The 15,979-nt window shown below is 36.9% G+C and overlaps 1 protein-coding gene and 1 pseudogene across 1 annotated transcript; one reads left to right on the top strand and one right to left on the bottom strand.

Annotated features, from left to right (window-relative positions):
- Positions 1-1,639: 1,639 nt before the first annotated feature.
- LOC143617889 (F-box protein At1g47056 pseudogene) lies at positions 1,640-3,419 on the top strand (annotated as a pseudogene).
- A 4,422-nt stretch (positions 3,420-7,841) lies between these two features.
- On the bottom strand, positions 7,842-10,749 carry LOC143617891 (cysteine proteinase mucunain-like). Its single transcript, XM_077090293.1, has 4 exons — positions 10,216-10,749; positions 8,896-9,131; positions 8,185-8,775; positions 7,842-8,089 (listed from the first exon to the last, which is right to left on the bottom strand). Exons 1-4 carry the CDS (start codon positions 10,694-10,696, stop codon positions 7,985-7,987), a joined length of 1,413 nt encoding a protein of 470 aa, XP_076946408.1. The 5' UTR covers positions 10,697-10,749; the 3' UTR covers positions 7,842-7,984.
- Between the last annotated feature and the right edge of the window lie 5,230 nt (positions 10,750-15,979).

The following is a 15,979-nucleotide window of genomic DNA, read 5'->3' as shown; positions in this document are numbered from 1 at the left end:
CAGGTTCATGTGTCTGACATGATTTTTGAGTTCATGTTAAATTTTTAGAGTTTGCTTTAGATTCGACTAATGATACAACTTGTTCAGTTTGTACAAATATGATTTTTTAATTTTCGATTCAATTCAAATGAGAATGATGATATAATTTTTGTAATACACTAATACGTATTCATAAATACATAATTAGTTCATATAAATATGACCCTAAAAATTGGGCTTTTACTATTGAGCTTCTAAGTGGGCTTTGTGACACACTTAGTTGTAGACAACTAAATGCTCATGCCAGTAATAAAAATTGGGCTTTTCAATGGAACTTATTTTAAATCATTCCCTGGTTATCGTTCGCATCCTTAAAATATATGAAAATCATCTAAAAATACAACTCCATTTCATATTTTCATTCCCCACCTTTAAAACACCTATAAAACTAATTAGTTAAGCACCCAATTATATGATAACCAATAAGCATTTTAAATTACAGAGAAAGAAATAATGCTAGAATAAACCTGTATTTTTATATGTAACTAGCTTTTGAATTCGTGTATTAAACATGATTTTTTAAATGAAATAAATTAATAAAGTCCATTAGTTAAAATAAAAACATAAAATTAAAGGTAAAAAAATGAAATATATAGTATAAATAATAAGAAGTGTAGAATCTCAAATTTACATTTATATAAAAAACATAGAAACAGATTAAACATTGCTACAAATTTAATATTATTATGAGTTCGAAGAAGCAGTAAAAATGGATATAAACGGATTCACAACAATAATAAAACTCAGAAAATATTCTATTAAATGCATGACATATGATAGTATGAAAGTAACTGACAGAAAAAGTTGTTTTTGTACATTATCATATTTCTTTTTTGTTGTAATTGATTATTAAGTAAAAAAAACTGGAACTGACGGTTTTCAAAAACAACCAACTCGGATTTATTATTTTTCAAAAAGAAACATGAATTGTTCGACTCCAAATTTTTTATGTATAATTAATCAAGATTTTAATGTTTAAAAGTTTTTTGAAATGATATTCAAATTGATTCACAAGTCTTTATTGTTAAAAATGTCGACTTTCCTAATAAAAAGTAAAAGTAAGGTATACTACATTGAGTATAAATATATTATAACTATTATATTGTTGTAAATGGTCATTAAATGTTTTGAAAATGTTGTAGCATGAATTAAGCAGAAGAGAAATTAGAATATTATGAGGAATTATATACTACAATTGACTGTTATTAGAACAATTAATCATTATTATTTTTGTTTATAACAGTAACATTTCTAATTCCTTTAAAACAAATTCCCAGTTTTAAAAGTTAACCTGCTTGTATACATCATGACAATATGTTCCGTCACATGGTGACATCTCCTGACCACCGTATGATAATAAAAGTATAATAGTCTCAGTCACGCTAATAACCCCAGTCATGTTCCACTGAATGCGCCTTCACCACCTTTACCATACACCCCTCCACAATCACACACCACTTAAATCCCAACCGTCCATCTGTAAACCCCACCATACTTTCCCAACACTCTTCCTTATTCAACCCCCTCACAATATCCATAACATAATATTTCAAATCCGCGTTTAATCCACATTTCACGTCCACAACCGCTCCGGTGTTGAATGGGACACTCACAGTCCGTTATCCGCCGCTGTGATAACGCCGTCAGTCACAATTCCAGATCCATGACGGTCGTTAAAGATCCGGTTACAGATCCGAAGGAATTACGTACGTTTCTAACGGAAAAACAGATTGGCGATGATGACGTAACGGATGACGTCACTGATTACGGTGATATATCGATTCTACCGGACGCGTGTTTAGCTACCGTGTTCCAGTTTCTCGGATCCGGTGACCGGAAACAGTGTTCGCTCGTGTGCCGGCGGTGGTTAGAGATTGAAGGACAAAGCCGTCACCGGATTACACTCAACGCACAATCGGAACTCGTATCCGCCGTACCGTCACTGTTTAACCGGTTTGACTCGGTAACAAAATTATCGTTGAAATGTGACCGTAGATCTGTAAGCATCGACGACGACGCGCTTGTGTTAATATCTCAACGGTGTCGGAATCTCACGCGCCTGAAGCTTCGTTCGTGTAGACAGTTGACCGATTTAGGTATGGCTAGTTTTGCTAAGAATTGTAAAGGTTTGAAGAGGCTTTCGTGTGGATCGTGTACTTTCGGTGCGAAAGGAATGAACGCTGTGGTGGATAATTGTTCGTCTCTTGAGGAGTTGTCGGTGAAACGGTTACGCGATATTAGTAACGGGAATGGGAATGGTAATGTGGTGATGGAGCCGGTGGGACCGGGTGTAGCGGCGTCGTCGCTTAAGTTTATATGTTTGAAGGATCTTTATAACGCGCAGTGTTTCGGACCGCTAATAATGGCGTCGAAGAATTTGAAGACGTTGAAGCTGTTTAGGTGTTCTGGAGATTGGGATAGGTTACTGGAGTTGGTTACGGATCGTGTTAACGGATTGGTTGAGGTTCATTTGGAGAGGTTACAGATGAGTGATGCGGGCCTTGGGGCGTTGTCGAATTGTCGGAATTTGGAAATACTGCATATTTTGAAAACGCCGGATTGTTCGAATTTGGGTTTGGTTACGGTTGCTGAGAGCTGTAAGCTTTTGAGGAAGCTTCATATTGACGGTTGGAAGACGAATAGGATTAACGATGATGGGTTGATTGGTGTGTCGAAACATTGCCCGAATCTTCAGGAATTGGTGTTAATTGGGGTTAATTCGACTCGTGTGAGTTTGGAGCTTTTAGCTACGAATTGCTTGAAGCTAGAGCGATTGGCGTTGTGTGGGAGTGAGACTGTTGGGGATGATGAGATTTCGTGCATTGCTGAGAAATGTGCGGCTTTGAAGAAGCTTTGTATTAAGAGTTGTCCGGTGTCTGATCATGGAATGGAAGCGCTTGCTAATGGGTGTCCTAATTTGGTGAAAGTGAAGGTGAAGAAGTGTCGTGGAGTGACGGGTGATGGTGCTGGTTGGTTGAGGGCTAGTAGGGAGTCGTTGGCGGTGAATTTGGACTCTGCGGAAGTTGATAGTCAAGATGCGGGTAGTGATGGTGTTCAAGATGAAAACCCTATTGCAGTTAACCAGATTGAAGGAGCTGGTAATGGTAATGCTGCTGTTGCTTCCAGTAGCACTAGTAGATCAACATCATTCAAGGCTCGATTGGGCCTTATTGCTGGCAGAAATTTAGTGTCTTGCACGTTTAGGAAGTGGTCAAGCTTCGGCGGTGGTTCAAGGTGCCATTGATGGTTTGTTATACTGTCTTGTTTTTAACTTTGTGATTTGAGTGCTTATGTGTTTGTTGTGTATTCTGCCTTGTTTGCTTACTAAAGCTGGTCTGCATTGATGGCATTTTAATCAAATTTGATCTTTGTTGTTTGTTGTTTTCATATATGATAAGCTGATTTGTTTGGTTTCAATTAATCATTAAAGACATATGATGATTGATGACTATGTGCATTATGCCATTATTAAGTATATGCTAATGTTGTTGAACTTGTGAAATAAAGTATTGAGTATATCAATGAAAAGTTGGACAATACTCTTGGCCAACCACTCACTTCTTGTTGTTATTATACCATTAAGGCATTAATTGAGTAATTATTTTGTAAGCCAATGGATGATTCACATGATTCTGTAGATTATAAGTCACATGATGCAGTCACAATCTCATTTGATATTTGAAAATTTTCATGATGGAAACAAATAAATACAAATTTATACATGATATATAACTAATTTATATCAATCAATCAACTTAAACAACATATACACAAAGTAGAAGGTAAATCGAATGCTGTGTATCCTCAAGTTGAGCATTATTTTGTCCAGTGATAAAAAGTACCAGAAACTAGTATTTAGTAACGCGGTGGTGGCGGATATATTTCAATATATGGAGGTGGTGGGTACACTCCTGGTGCTTGTTGGGTAGGATACACTTGTGGTGCTGGATATGCTGTCTGTGGCGCATACGTGGCGGCTGATGGTGGATACGTTGTCTGCGGTGGATATGTGGAGGCTGATGGTGGATATGTTGTCTGCTGTGGATACGTGGAGGCTGATGGCGGATATCCTGTCTGTGGTGGATACGTGGAGGCTGATGGCGGATATCCTGTCTGTGGTGGATACGTGGCGGCTGATGGCGGATATCCTGTCTGTGGTGGATACGTGGCGGCTGATGGTGGATATGTTGCCTGCAATGGATATGTGGTGGTGCTGGGAACCAAACTTTGAAAGGGAGACGAACCAGGAGGGTAAGTTGAGTTACCAGAAGATGGAGGGTATCCAGCAGGAGGAGGATATGTTGAATTTGGAGGGTAAGATGCGCAAACACCAGCAGGAGCCATCGGGTAGATAGACGGTGCGTTTGTGTAGGGCGCGGTAGGACCTGGCGGTGGGACAGCAGGGTAGCCTGCAGGTGGAGCATATTTAGTATCCATGGTGATGGGTGGAGGAGATGAGTAGTAGTTGACTATTATTAGATGATAGTTTTATGATCTAAAGATCAGTGAATGGTACTGGTCATATATATAGATAATTCAGTCTAGTTGGAAACCAGTAGGTGTTGAGCTACAACTTTATTCCAAGGTTGACTTGTTCTTATCTTATTCAAGGCAAAACGTTAATTTAAAATTCATCAAGCACACCAAAAATTTGACGTTGTCAAACGACGTTTTTTCCGTGTTGGCAATGCGTGTCAACAAGACTAGAAGGTTCTTGCTACTGGGTTAGTTAGGAACTAATTCTTTGTTTTGTAGTGCATTTTGTACAATTAATTTTCCCATTATTCATTTACATTAAATTTTGCACGTGAGGGAAAGCTTTGAAGCTTCTTTTTGGGTTTCGTATATTCACTTGTATATTACATAAAGCTCGATAACTTGAGAGTAATATACTTATAAGCTCAAGTTCAGCTCATTATATATTTTAAGCTTTAACTTGAGCTTCATATAAATTCAACTTTAATTAGATCAAGCCGAACTTGGTTGCTTGATTAAAGTGACTTGAAACCCTAACTCAAGATTGTGAGAATTTCATAGATTAAAGTCAAATTTTATTTTTAAAAACTTTCCATCGAAGCTCTCAAGATGGTTTATTGAATTTAGGAATTACAATACTTGAAAACAAAGAATCCGAACTTCGACCGAGAAAACCTAATCGGATGAAACCGATTGAAATACAAAATAATAATAATAATAATAAAAAAATAAAAAACAACATTGATAGAGAATTTATCTCTTAACGAATCAATCATGACTCCTTTTTATAGCGCTGCCTTATGATCAATTTGAGAGATTGAATCCTTAATGGAAGGAATTGACCGTTTAAAGATAGGAAAGACATGTAGGGTTCCGACCGTTGGAAGCATAGATTGAAAGTAGCAACTTGCCAACGAACCAGGAATACTAACCCATGAATCTGGCTTGATAAGGCGGTGGGGGGGAGGCGTGGTGGTGTGAACTAATTGTCCAAACATGAGAACATTAGAAAAATATGGAGGATTTAATTGGAAATTAATGTAATTTTTAACAAGTTTTTTAACTCTCACGCGATTACTATTCCACTTTATAATTCTTGCATGTATAATCCTTCATCTATGCAAATTGCAAGTAACTATAATAAAAAGTCTTTTTTTTAATGGTAAAAATGCACATATATCATTTAAAGATTAATCTTAAACTAACAACGATAGACGAACTTAGAAGCCTTGGTAAATACATAATGTTGATTGATTCATTATTGTTTTTCGATGTTTCACTCTATGACTCCTGTGCAAAGGATAAAAATATATAATATTTTTACTTTAGTTTGTTGCATCATTATTTTTATCTATACAAGCAATACGTAACATTTCTAAGGCAAGTGTGTTAAAGCAATTGGGGGGGGGGGGGGGGGCTATCTAGGATCGAACTTGGATAATGAGAGGTTGGTAAGTGACGTGAACCTTTGGGAGACACATTGATGCCACCAAACTAAATTAGTTAAAAAACACACGACAAAGCCCTTTATGATTGTAGAATATCAAGAAGTATTCAAAGTCATTCACTTAATAAAATCCTTTATGCTCTGTTCCCGAGTTAATCTAATGGTGGAATAGAAATGAAATTGAAGGAAAGAAAAATATTATTGTGTTTCATAGGGTTTTTTAAGGGAAGGAAAAGAAAGGAAATTAGAGAAAATTTTGTTCATGAGTTTAATTAAATGAAAGAAAAGAAAATAGACGGAAAGAAAACAAAGAGAATTAAATAACAAGTTGGCAGGAAATGTTTTTTTTTCAATTTGGAAAGAAATGGAAAGAAAAGAAAGAAAAGATAAAATGAGAAAGTTTAGACATTTTAAAGCTAGAAATTTAGACAATTTAGAGCTGAAAGTTTTGAATTAATGATATATTGAAATTTTAGAAATTTAAAATAGGAAACTTTGTACGAAATCAAACAAAACCAAGCCAAACCAGGCCGCTCGGTTTCAAACCAAACCAAATTCAAGCATAAAAGATATCGCTTGTTTCTTTAAATCCAATCCGGTCGGTGCGGCTTGCTTTCAAACCAAACCAAGTATGAGTATGTCCGCGTTCGTTTCGATTCGGTTCGTGAACATCCCTAAACTCACAGAGTCGCAGTCACAACTTTTATCCCGAACAAATTTGAGCCAAGAAGTCCAAATTGAAAGCCCAGTTTATGACCCGATAAGCCCAGATCTGTTTACAATAGGGCTGTTCACGAGCCGAACCGAGCGAAGCCTTGCTCGTTGCTTGGCTCGTTTACAACCGAACCGAACGGCTGAAATTCGAACCGAGCGAAAACCGAAACGAGCCAAAATCGAATCGATCATTTTTCGATCGAACATCGAGCGATTTCGAGCATGATTTATTTCCTTTTCACTTTAAAATTTTCAACAAGAAACAAGTTTAAAGGTTGTAAATTATAATTTTATAAATAAATTAGTAGTTTTTAGACAAACGTGTAATAGATTGTAAATTTTTATTAAAAGTAAGTTTGAAGTGAGATAAAATGATCATATAAACACACTTCTAGTATTTTAAAAACTTGAAGGGAACAAATAAAATTATAACATTGACGAAATAGGAAAAATTTAAAGGGGTTAAAAAAACTGTAAGCTTATATTTATGTGTTTTGTCTATATATTTATATATTTGTTCATATATAATTATATATAAAATAAATTATATTCGAGCCGAACCGAACCGATCAGGCCTTTGCTCGTTGCTTGGCTCGTTTGCAAACCGAATCGAGCAGAGCGGCTCGTTTACAATCGAGCGAAAAAACGAGCGAGCATTTTCCGAGCAGTTTCCAAACGAGCGGCGAGCGAGTTCGAGCGACGAGCGGTTTGGACGACCCCAACTTTACAACCACAGAAAGGAAAGGAAGATGGCTACATTACATCCGTTATCCAATCATCCAAATGAGAATCTATTTATAAGGACCCAAACGTTAAACTATCTATTTGTAGGTCCCAAAATAACACAAATATCATCTCCAACACAAACAACATTGACATCTCTATAACTCCATTTATCTATTCCGTTTAATAAATGGGTTGTTTTCTCAATGGCCGATTTAAATAACCGGGTCATATCCAGATTGACATAATTAACAAGTTAAATAAACAACTAGACCAACTACCCATATAACTCGTTTTTTACAACCCACCAACCCGATTAACATGTTTGCAACTTGATAATTGACATATTTAGATATGTGCTTAACGAATTATGTTCATGTTACACGATTTGAAGTGTGCGAGTTACATGTAACTGGAACCAAATTTCATACGAGATTACATGTAATTTAAAGCCCCAACAACAAGATTCGAATTATGATTGCAACCAGAATTGCAAATTGTTCAAATACCAGGAATCCAAATGATGATACAAGAAATAATTCAACAATATTTACAAATATAAAATCTGATCAACAAAAGCATCCATCAGATTTCGTGTAAATCACCAACTAAAACGCTGTTCCTCTTCAACTTCGTTGGCGTTGCGAGAATCCTCTTGAGCGCACTGACCTCCAATGGGCTGTTCTTACTCTGTTACAAAATTCATCAAATATTAATCAAGTCAACAAACCTTAAAACATACCAAACAAAAAACATAATCAACATTCATTAACTTATGAACTTACCTTTGAGCAGGTACCACGTCGAACATCGCAAATAGGATAATCATGTGGGCAACAACTGTAATGATCATCACAGCAAGCCGCGCCCTCTAACGGACAACACCCCCAAACAAAACAGTAGTTATAATATTCATAGATACAACAGCAAGTTGTACTTTCAGGGCAAGTACTATACTCATCACACACCACTTCAGGTGAGGGTGGAGACGGTGGAGTGGGACCCGGGTTTGGTGGGTTAGCACCCGTCTTAATTGCGTATGAAGCCTCCATTGCAATACCGCACTTCCCTGTATTCTCTTTAATGTTTCTTTCCATCCTTAAGTAACCAGACTCTCCCCATGTCGCGCCCCATGAGTTTTTTACAATCCAATAGTCTTTTCCATTTTCTGTCCCGTACCCGACTACTAGCACACCATGGTCTAGAGCAGTTCCACATGAGCCAGTGAAGATACCCGAAGTGTAGAACTGGAATTCCCTGCCACCGGCTTCAATGGCTACGGCTATCGGTTGGTTTGCAGCCGCCTTTTTGAGTGATGATTCGTCGTTCACTGGGACATCTTCATAACCATCAATCGTAACAACCTTTGCATTTTTCTATACACATGACACATAATATGTTAGTTAAGGCTTATTGAGTTATTGTCATATTATTACTATAATTAGAATATATTGTTGTAATCAGAATATAAATAGTTGATCAATAATACACAATACCTTGTTGGCGTCGCATCTGCCATCTACACCCATGTAGGGGTAATCTTCTTCCGTGTCAATACCACCATTATTTATTATGAACTCGAAAGCATAGTCCATAAGACCTCCATTACATCCTTCATTGTAAGATGTATCACAATTTACCAATTCTTGCTCTGAAACTGAGATCAAATCACCAGTCACGATCTGGTTGATCCCTTCCACTGATCCTGTGGCCGAGAATGCCCAACAACTTCCTGAAATTCGAATAATATTCAATTTAAGTTTACAATTCTCATCTTATTTATATAAGGAGAAGTCGCCATGTCAAACTAGCCTGCTAAGCTAAGCCTTAACCAGCTCTTTTTTTTTGCATTGAAAATCATAAAAAAGAATGATGAGCCCGGATTTAGGTTAACACGTGTCACCAATAGACTAAACTTAGCCTACAAGTGACACTTGACAACTCGGTAAAAATGTGGATCCCTCAGTTTCATATTTTCATATCCCAAAAAGGGCTGGCTAAGGCTTACCCTCCATAGCCAGGTAGTCCAACTTCACACAACCTGATCGGTCCAAAAGAGAAATGTGGTAGACACATGCTAAAATTTTGTGTCTATCTAAAAAAAGAAAAATTCCCAAAATAACTCATTTGAAGTGGGAGATTCCAAAAATGACCCAATCACAAATGAGATTCAAACGACCCAATTAGTAACCGCCATGTGGTTCCCCATCATTTGAAGCTACATGACAGTTCCTTATTCACTGTCGAAAAGACGATATTGGATCTTCCTTGGAAATTTTCAAAAGGGCGGATCTGTATAATAATATAAGAATCTCTCACTTCAAATAGATCATTTTGATACTCTTCCCGTCCTATTAAGTGTCCAAGTTTGAAAAACACAAAGTTTAAGGTGGGTTGAATGATTACATTTTTTTTTCTTACCAAATGACGGTAATGACCTTGAAAAGTGAGTCCATCAATATTGTTTATTAATTTTAGATGTGTGTGTTTAAAGGGTAAACTTGAAAATTAACTAATAAATTTTAATAGTTACACTTGCAATGGGACAAATAAAAAAGTAAATATGGACACGGGAGAGAGGGAGTAATTTTCTTATTAAAAAATGGTTAAGATTATTATTTTGGTAATTTTCCCTTATGTTATTCTAGAAAAGGTAAATTAAGGGATTAATTACCAGACACACATACCGTAAATTATGGTGATTAGCTGTACACTATATGTTAATCATGATATACTTTAACTATAACAATCTATCTAATTAAACTGAAATAATAATGAAAATCCAGTAAACCACGACAAACAAAACAACAACTAACCGCAGCTTCCTTGATCTTTAACCTCAGTAACAGCACCGTGATCTCTCCAGTCAACGGCATCCGGCAACGAATCACCCGATCTAAAAGCATACCGATCACTCTTACCCTTATTCACCAACGTCTTCTTCTTACCATCAATCTTCTTAACACCAGTATAAGTCATACGGTACTCTTCGTTAGTCAGATCAGCAAACTTATTAACTCCAAGCTTATAGGAGTGGCCACCAGCGTTATGTTCATCGATGAACCTAAGGTTGTCTTTGAAGATCTGGAACCTACGGTCTTTTTCTCCGACAGCGTTGTATGTTTTGCCGTGTTGTACGAGGAATGAGTTGTAGAGGGCGTTGACTTCGTCGTCAGTGCGCCATGTGGTGGAAGTGTGTGTGTTGTCGTAGGTTATGATGGACATGTCTGAAGCTAAGGAGATGGTGAAGAGTGTGAAGAGTATAGAGATTATTGAAGCCACTGAAGAGAGGTTCATGGTGTTGAAAGATGGATGAGAGATGAGGAGAGAGGTGGAGTGGTAAGTGGGGTTGGGGGGGGGGGGGTATTGATTTATAAAGTGTGATTGAAAAAGTTTGATTGGTTTTGGAATATTTTAAGTTGATTTTTTTGAGAGTGAATTGCATAAATTGTTGTTGTGGTTTGATGGATTTGCAAGTTTGGTTATTTAATTTTATAAATTGTAAATCTAGTCCAAATGTTTGTGAGATGGTGGCATGTTAACTCTCTATGGTTTAAAACACATAATGATAGCGGCCACGTGTCATTATCCTATTTGTTTCAGTAACGCATCGTCGGTGTTCGCTATCATGTCTTCGGCGACGAGATACCAAAGGGACAAAGTTGGAAACTTGAATTAGTGAGGATAATCTTGAAAACACATTCTCTAAATGGGTTATTATGGGAATTTAGCCTAATTTAAATTGCAGTCATTTTTCATTATATTTGAAAAGTTTATGTTCATCCTTTATATTTTTTTTAATTAGTTGTGAATGAATAAGATAAAAAGGTCTAAATGTATAAAAAAGTATTATTTAATTTAATAAGTGTGAAAATGTTGTGATTTTTAGTGTAATTTTATATTTGGAGATAGAGGCAAGGATATTATTGCTCTAAGATTATACAATAATGTGATGATGATCCTTGAATGTTACGCTAGATCGAAGGTTTAGTTTAAAACTGAATGTGATGAAGTCGAGGTTAGGGTTCTGGACTTTGAAACACTATCTTATTAGAGTTTAAAATTTGAAAATATACAATTATCTTCACATTAATGGCATATGACTTTACTTTAAAAAAAAAGTGAGATTAATGGTGTGGATTAAATGTGTAACTCTCTCACTAATGTTGGAATTAAGGTGTTGTTTGTTTTTGAAGAGGTTTAATGTCTGCAGTCTGCGGACCACATCTGCAGACATCTATAGCAGAAGAGGTGGACCAAAGGTCTGCAGTCTGTAACAAGAAGATTGTTTGTTTTTTAACATCTGCACAGTATTAACATAAAATGAAATTTAAATAAACTGTCAGATCCTAATTTCACGAACATATAACAACAAGATCCATAACTCACATCAACAATCTAATAAGAACAAGTCGTTCATAACTCAAATCATAAATCAAATCCTAATAAGAACAATTAAAAAAAAGATTTTGCAATAAAAAAAAATTAAGGAAAACAAGAAACAAAATATATAAAAAATTTAAAGAAATCTTTGCTGTTTTATTTTCTGTTGCTGCTACTTCTCCATTTATTAAGCTTAAAATGGAGCTCCAAAAATTCAATTTGGAAGACAGGGTTATTAGAGTTTCAATTAACTTGGTCACAAGTACTTTCCTCAAATACCATTGGTGGTTGGCTAGTATTAAGACCTTGTGATTCTGTAGGAGAAAAAAAAATTGCAGCCTTACAGATGGTGGTTCGAAGGTGGCGGCTGGCAGGTTCCGGCTGTGCGAAGGTGAGTAGTGGTGGTGCAGCTAGCGGTGATGTGGTTGTGAGAGTGTTGCGAGGGGTGGTGATGCGACTGGTGGCGTAGAAGGGTGGTGTGACTGATGGCGACTAGGAGATGGTGGTGGATGTGTGAGATGGTGGCGGTGATGCGAAGGTGGTGGTGGTGCGGCTGGTGGACAGGGAGGAATGTGGGTTTGGGGGGCTAGGGTTTGAGAATGGGGAAGAATGATAAAGGAACGTGGTGCTTTGTGTCTGATGGGGTTTTGAGAAGAGGTTTGAAGAGGCTTGAAGTGTCTAGTCCATGTCTTCTCTAAGAAGAGGACGCGCAGACATTTTTTAATGAAATGTCTTCTGAAAAACAAACGCACTGCAGACCCCTATGTCTGCCCATGGTCTTCTTGGCGCAGACAGAAGTGGTCAGGAAGAGGTTTTTTAAAAAAACAAACACACCCTAAGTTTGTAATTTTAAAGTTGTAGAATCAAGCTTAAATTAGTCAAACCAGAGGACTATTTGTGCACTTTATCTTATTTTAGTATGTCGTATTTGTGTTTATTTTTGAATGGATAATAAGTTTAAACGTATTTGATAGCATGTTAAACATTATCTGATAAGATACGGCACTCCATGGTATTATTTGGTTTTTAATAGTTTATATTTCTATAAAATAACTTAATAGTTGAAAATCTATGTAATACTTTATTGTTTGTCGTTGCAATTGCATTGTCTCTAACTTTTTTTAATAGACCAGATTTTCTTCAAGCAATTGTTTACAGAATTGTATGCAATATGGATAAACAAAGTAAAAATTATTAAATCTTATGTTTTCAACCTATTTGACCAAAAAAATATACGAAATAAAAAAATTGACTATAAAATGAATATACACGTTTTCTTTTCTAAATTTCTTATGATAATCTAGGTTATATAAAGATGATATATCATGTAATTAAGAAAATCACAGAAAACTGCGAAAAAGAAAGAAAAGAAAGCCTAACACGATAGGGTTGATGGTGGTGTTATTGGCGTCATTTGTTGCTAGCTCCCGTAAGTTTTTTCTTGTTGCCATTTAAATAACGTACTAATTATCGACTCCCCCCCCCCCCCTAAAAAAATCAATCTCAACGATATATTCGTATTAGAAACATCAAAACAAGCAAGATTAGCTTTTTAACTGTCATTTATTCAATAACCTGAAGAAGTTAATTTGTGTGATGAATAACTTTTGGAGTTATGATTATTATAATCTAGTGTGTATTTATTTTAGTTAAATTTGTTTATTAGATTTGAAAAATCAAATAGTTCAATTAAAAAATCTGAATTTCTGTTGTGGTGTTTTATTAGGAAAGAAAAAGAAAAAAGAAAGAATAAAGAAGAGGTAATTAGCTATAAAAAACATTCTAAAATGTAAAGAGATATTTTGAAACATTAGTGACAGAAAAGTGTGACGATGAAGAGAGCAGCGTGTATCATCATCTTCCCTTGATATAATTGTTTCTCCAAACTTCTTTGATTTCTCTTTTCTGCCTACCAATCAAGCTATTCACACTTTGCTTGATAAAATATAATATAAATATATATATTGCAAGATTAATTAATATATGTTTGCACTATGTTGGCAAAGTAATGCCGTAAAACAAAATTTTACATGTCAGTATTTATTTTTCATTAACAACTCCAAAACTCGTTCACTTCTCTTTCTTTAAGACGTGCCATCATCCGAAACATATGTGGCTCACATATTAAAGTATAGCGTGTCACTTGAATATAAGATAATTGCACAATACCTTAAAATTAACGATATTATGTGACTCGTAACTACTACTCACCATAGGTTTGGGCCTAATGGAAATAACTAGGCTGCGTGGAAAATGCCGCTTGATAAATTCAAGATTTATCTGATCGATAATGATTCATCTAACAACATTATGGTAAAATAAATATGTGAACATTAAAACAATATAGTAAAATTACAAGATAATAAGATTATGATGATAAAACGTTATTATATTTTATTGGGCCCCTCCTCTTTGCCTTAGCATCACACCCTCTTGTTCTTCGGGTACAAAATGACTGTAACCTTCCATTTCATGCTTGGTACTTGGATGATGGGACTATTATTGGTGGTGCCAACGAAGTCGCTAAAGCTCTAGACATTATCAGCTCGGAAGGGCCATCATTGGGGCTGCAACTTAATATTAAGAAAACCGAGATTTTTTGGCCAGCGTGTAATGAGGTGAAAGTCAAAGATGGGCTCTTCTCTAGTGGGATTGGTAGACCAGAGAGAGGGGTAAAGCTTCTTGGAGGGGCTGTTAGTCGAGATCCCTACTTTATTAAAGAGTTGGCGAGGCGGAGAGCATCTCGTGCGGTTGATCTTATGAAACTCTTACCTTGCCTTAGGGATCCCCAGAGCGAACTCCTCCTGCTTAGGTCTTGCATGGGGGTTGCTAAGTTGTTTTTTAGGTTACGAACATGCCACCCCCATATGATGGATGACGCGGTATCCTGTTTTGATAAGGGGCTTCGAGAAGCCATCGAAGACATAGTTGTATATGGAGGCCCGTTCTTTGGTGATCTTCAGTGGCGACTTGCATCTTTACCCGATGTGCTTAGGGGGTTTAGGCCTTCTTTCGGCTCATGATGTTTGGGTTTACGCTTTTGTAGCGTCGAGGGGCTCAGTCTTGGAAGCTACAGAATCACATCTTAAGAAATAGCGGAGTTGTCGACCTGGACTCAGACTACGTGCAGGCCCTGGAACGTCTAAATGGCACTCTCCCAGACTTTGACATTGGCGGTTTCTCTAATATGGACACCGCCCCACCAAAGCCTTAAAAAACTTTGGTGAATGCCCTTTTGGCAAAATCGCTCAGGGCCTTGGAGAAGTTTTTGGATTGTCCCCCCGATAGAAGGCGGTTATTGAATGCTTACAAGGTCCTCATGCCCAAGATTTTCTGACCGTTATCCCGATTGATGCCTTGGGCCAAAGCATGTCTGCGGTCGAGTATAGGGCCATTCTTAAGTACCGTTTGATGGTCCCAATGTACCTAGAAGACGAAACATGTCCGATCTGCCGTAAGGCTTGCCTGGATAAATTCGGAGAGCATGCGGTTCATTTCAAGGAGATGTCTGGGTTCAAATACCGACATGATTGGGTGCGGGACGTTCTTTGGGACATCTTAAGGCGAGCTAGGATATCAGCTAAAAAGGAAGCCCCCGTAAACTTCCTTACAGACCCCACGGAAGGGAGATCCACTCTACGACCGGCAGATTTGCTCGTCTTTGGTTGGGCCGGGGGAAAACACGCTTGTGTTGACCTCACAGGGGTATCTCTCTTAGCTGGTTTGAGGGATAATGGGTTTGTAGCTGGGCAAGCAATGAAAAGTGCTGAAACGAAGAAGGTAGAGAAACATGCTAAAGCCTGCGAAGAGAACCAGCATGTTTTTGTCCCTCTGGCTTTTGATACCTTTGGCTCCTTTGCACCGGAAGCTATCCGTTTCCTAACCAGGGTCCAACGGGTTGTGCATAGCAATGTGTCGACTCCAAAGGGGCAGGGGTATGTCTTTAGCAGGTTAGAGTTTGCAATTCAGAAAGGGGTGGCGGCGCAGCTTGTTGCCCGCCTACCTGCTATGTTGATGTAATATCTATGTTTCTATATAATGAAAGAAGTAATCAGTGCTATGAAAAAAAAAACACGAAATCTATATATAAATTTAATAACAAATAATAACTATAACTATAATTGATAATAAGTTTGGATAATACCACATTCTTGAATGTATATATCAAAAGAGTTATTATTATTAAGGAATCTTCCT

Source organism: Bidens hawaiensis, unplaced genomic scaffold, assembly GCF_021521415.1.
Source record: "Bidens hawaiensis isolate Kalapana, Puna unplaced genomic scaffold, B.hawaiensis_p1.1 tig00060028_1, whole genome shotgun sequence".
In the NCBI taxonomy this organism is placed as follows: Eukaryota; Viridiplantae; Streptophyta; class Magnoliopsida; order Asterales; family Asteraceae; genus Bidens; species Bidens hawaiensis.
The sequence above is the reverse complement of the archived record's forward strand: the minus strand, read 5'-3'. Positions and strand labels throughout refer to the sequence as shown.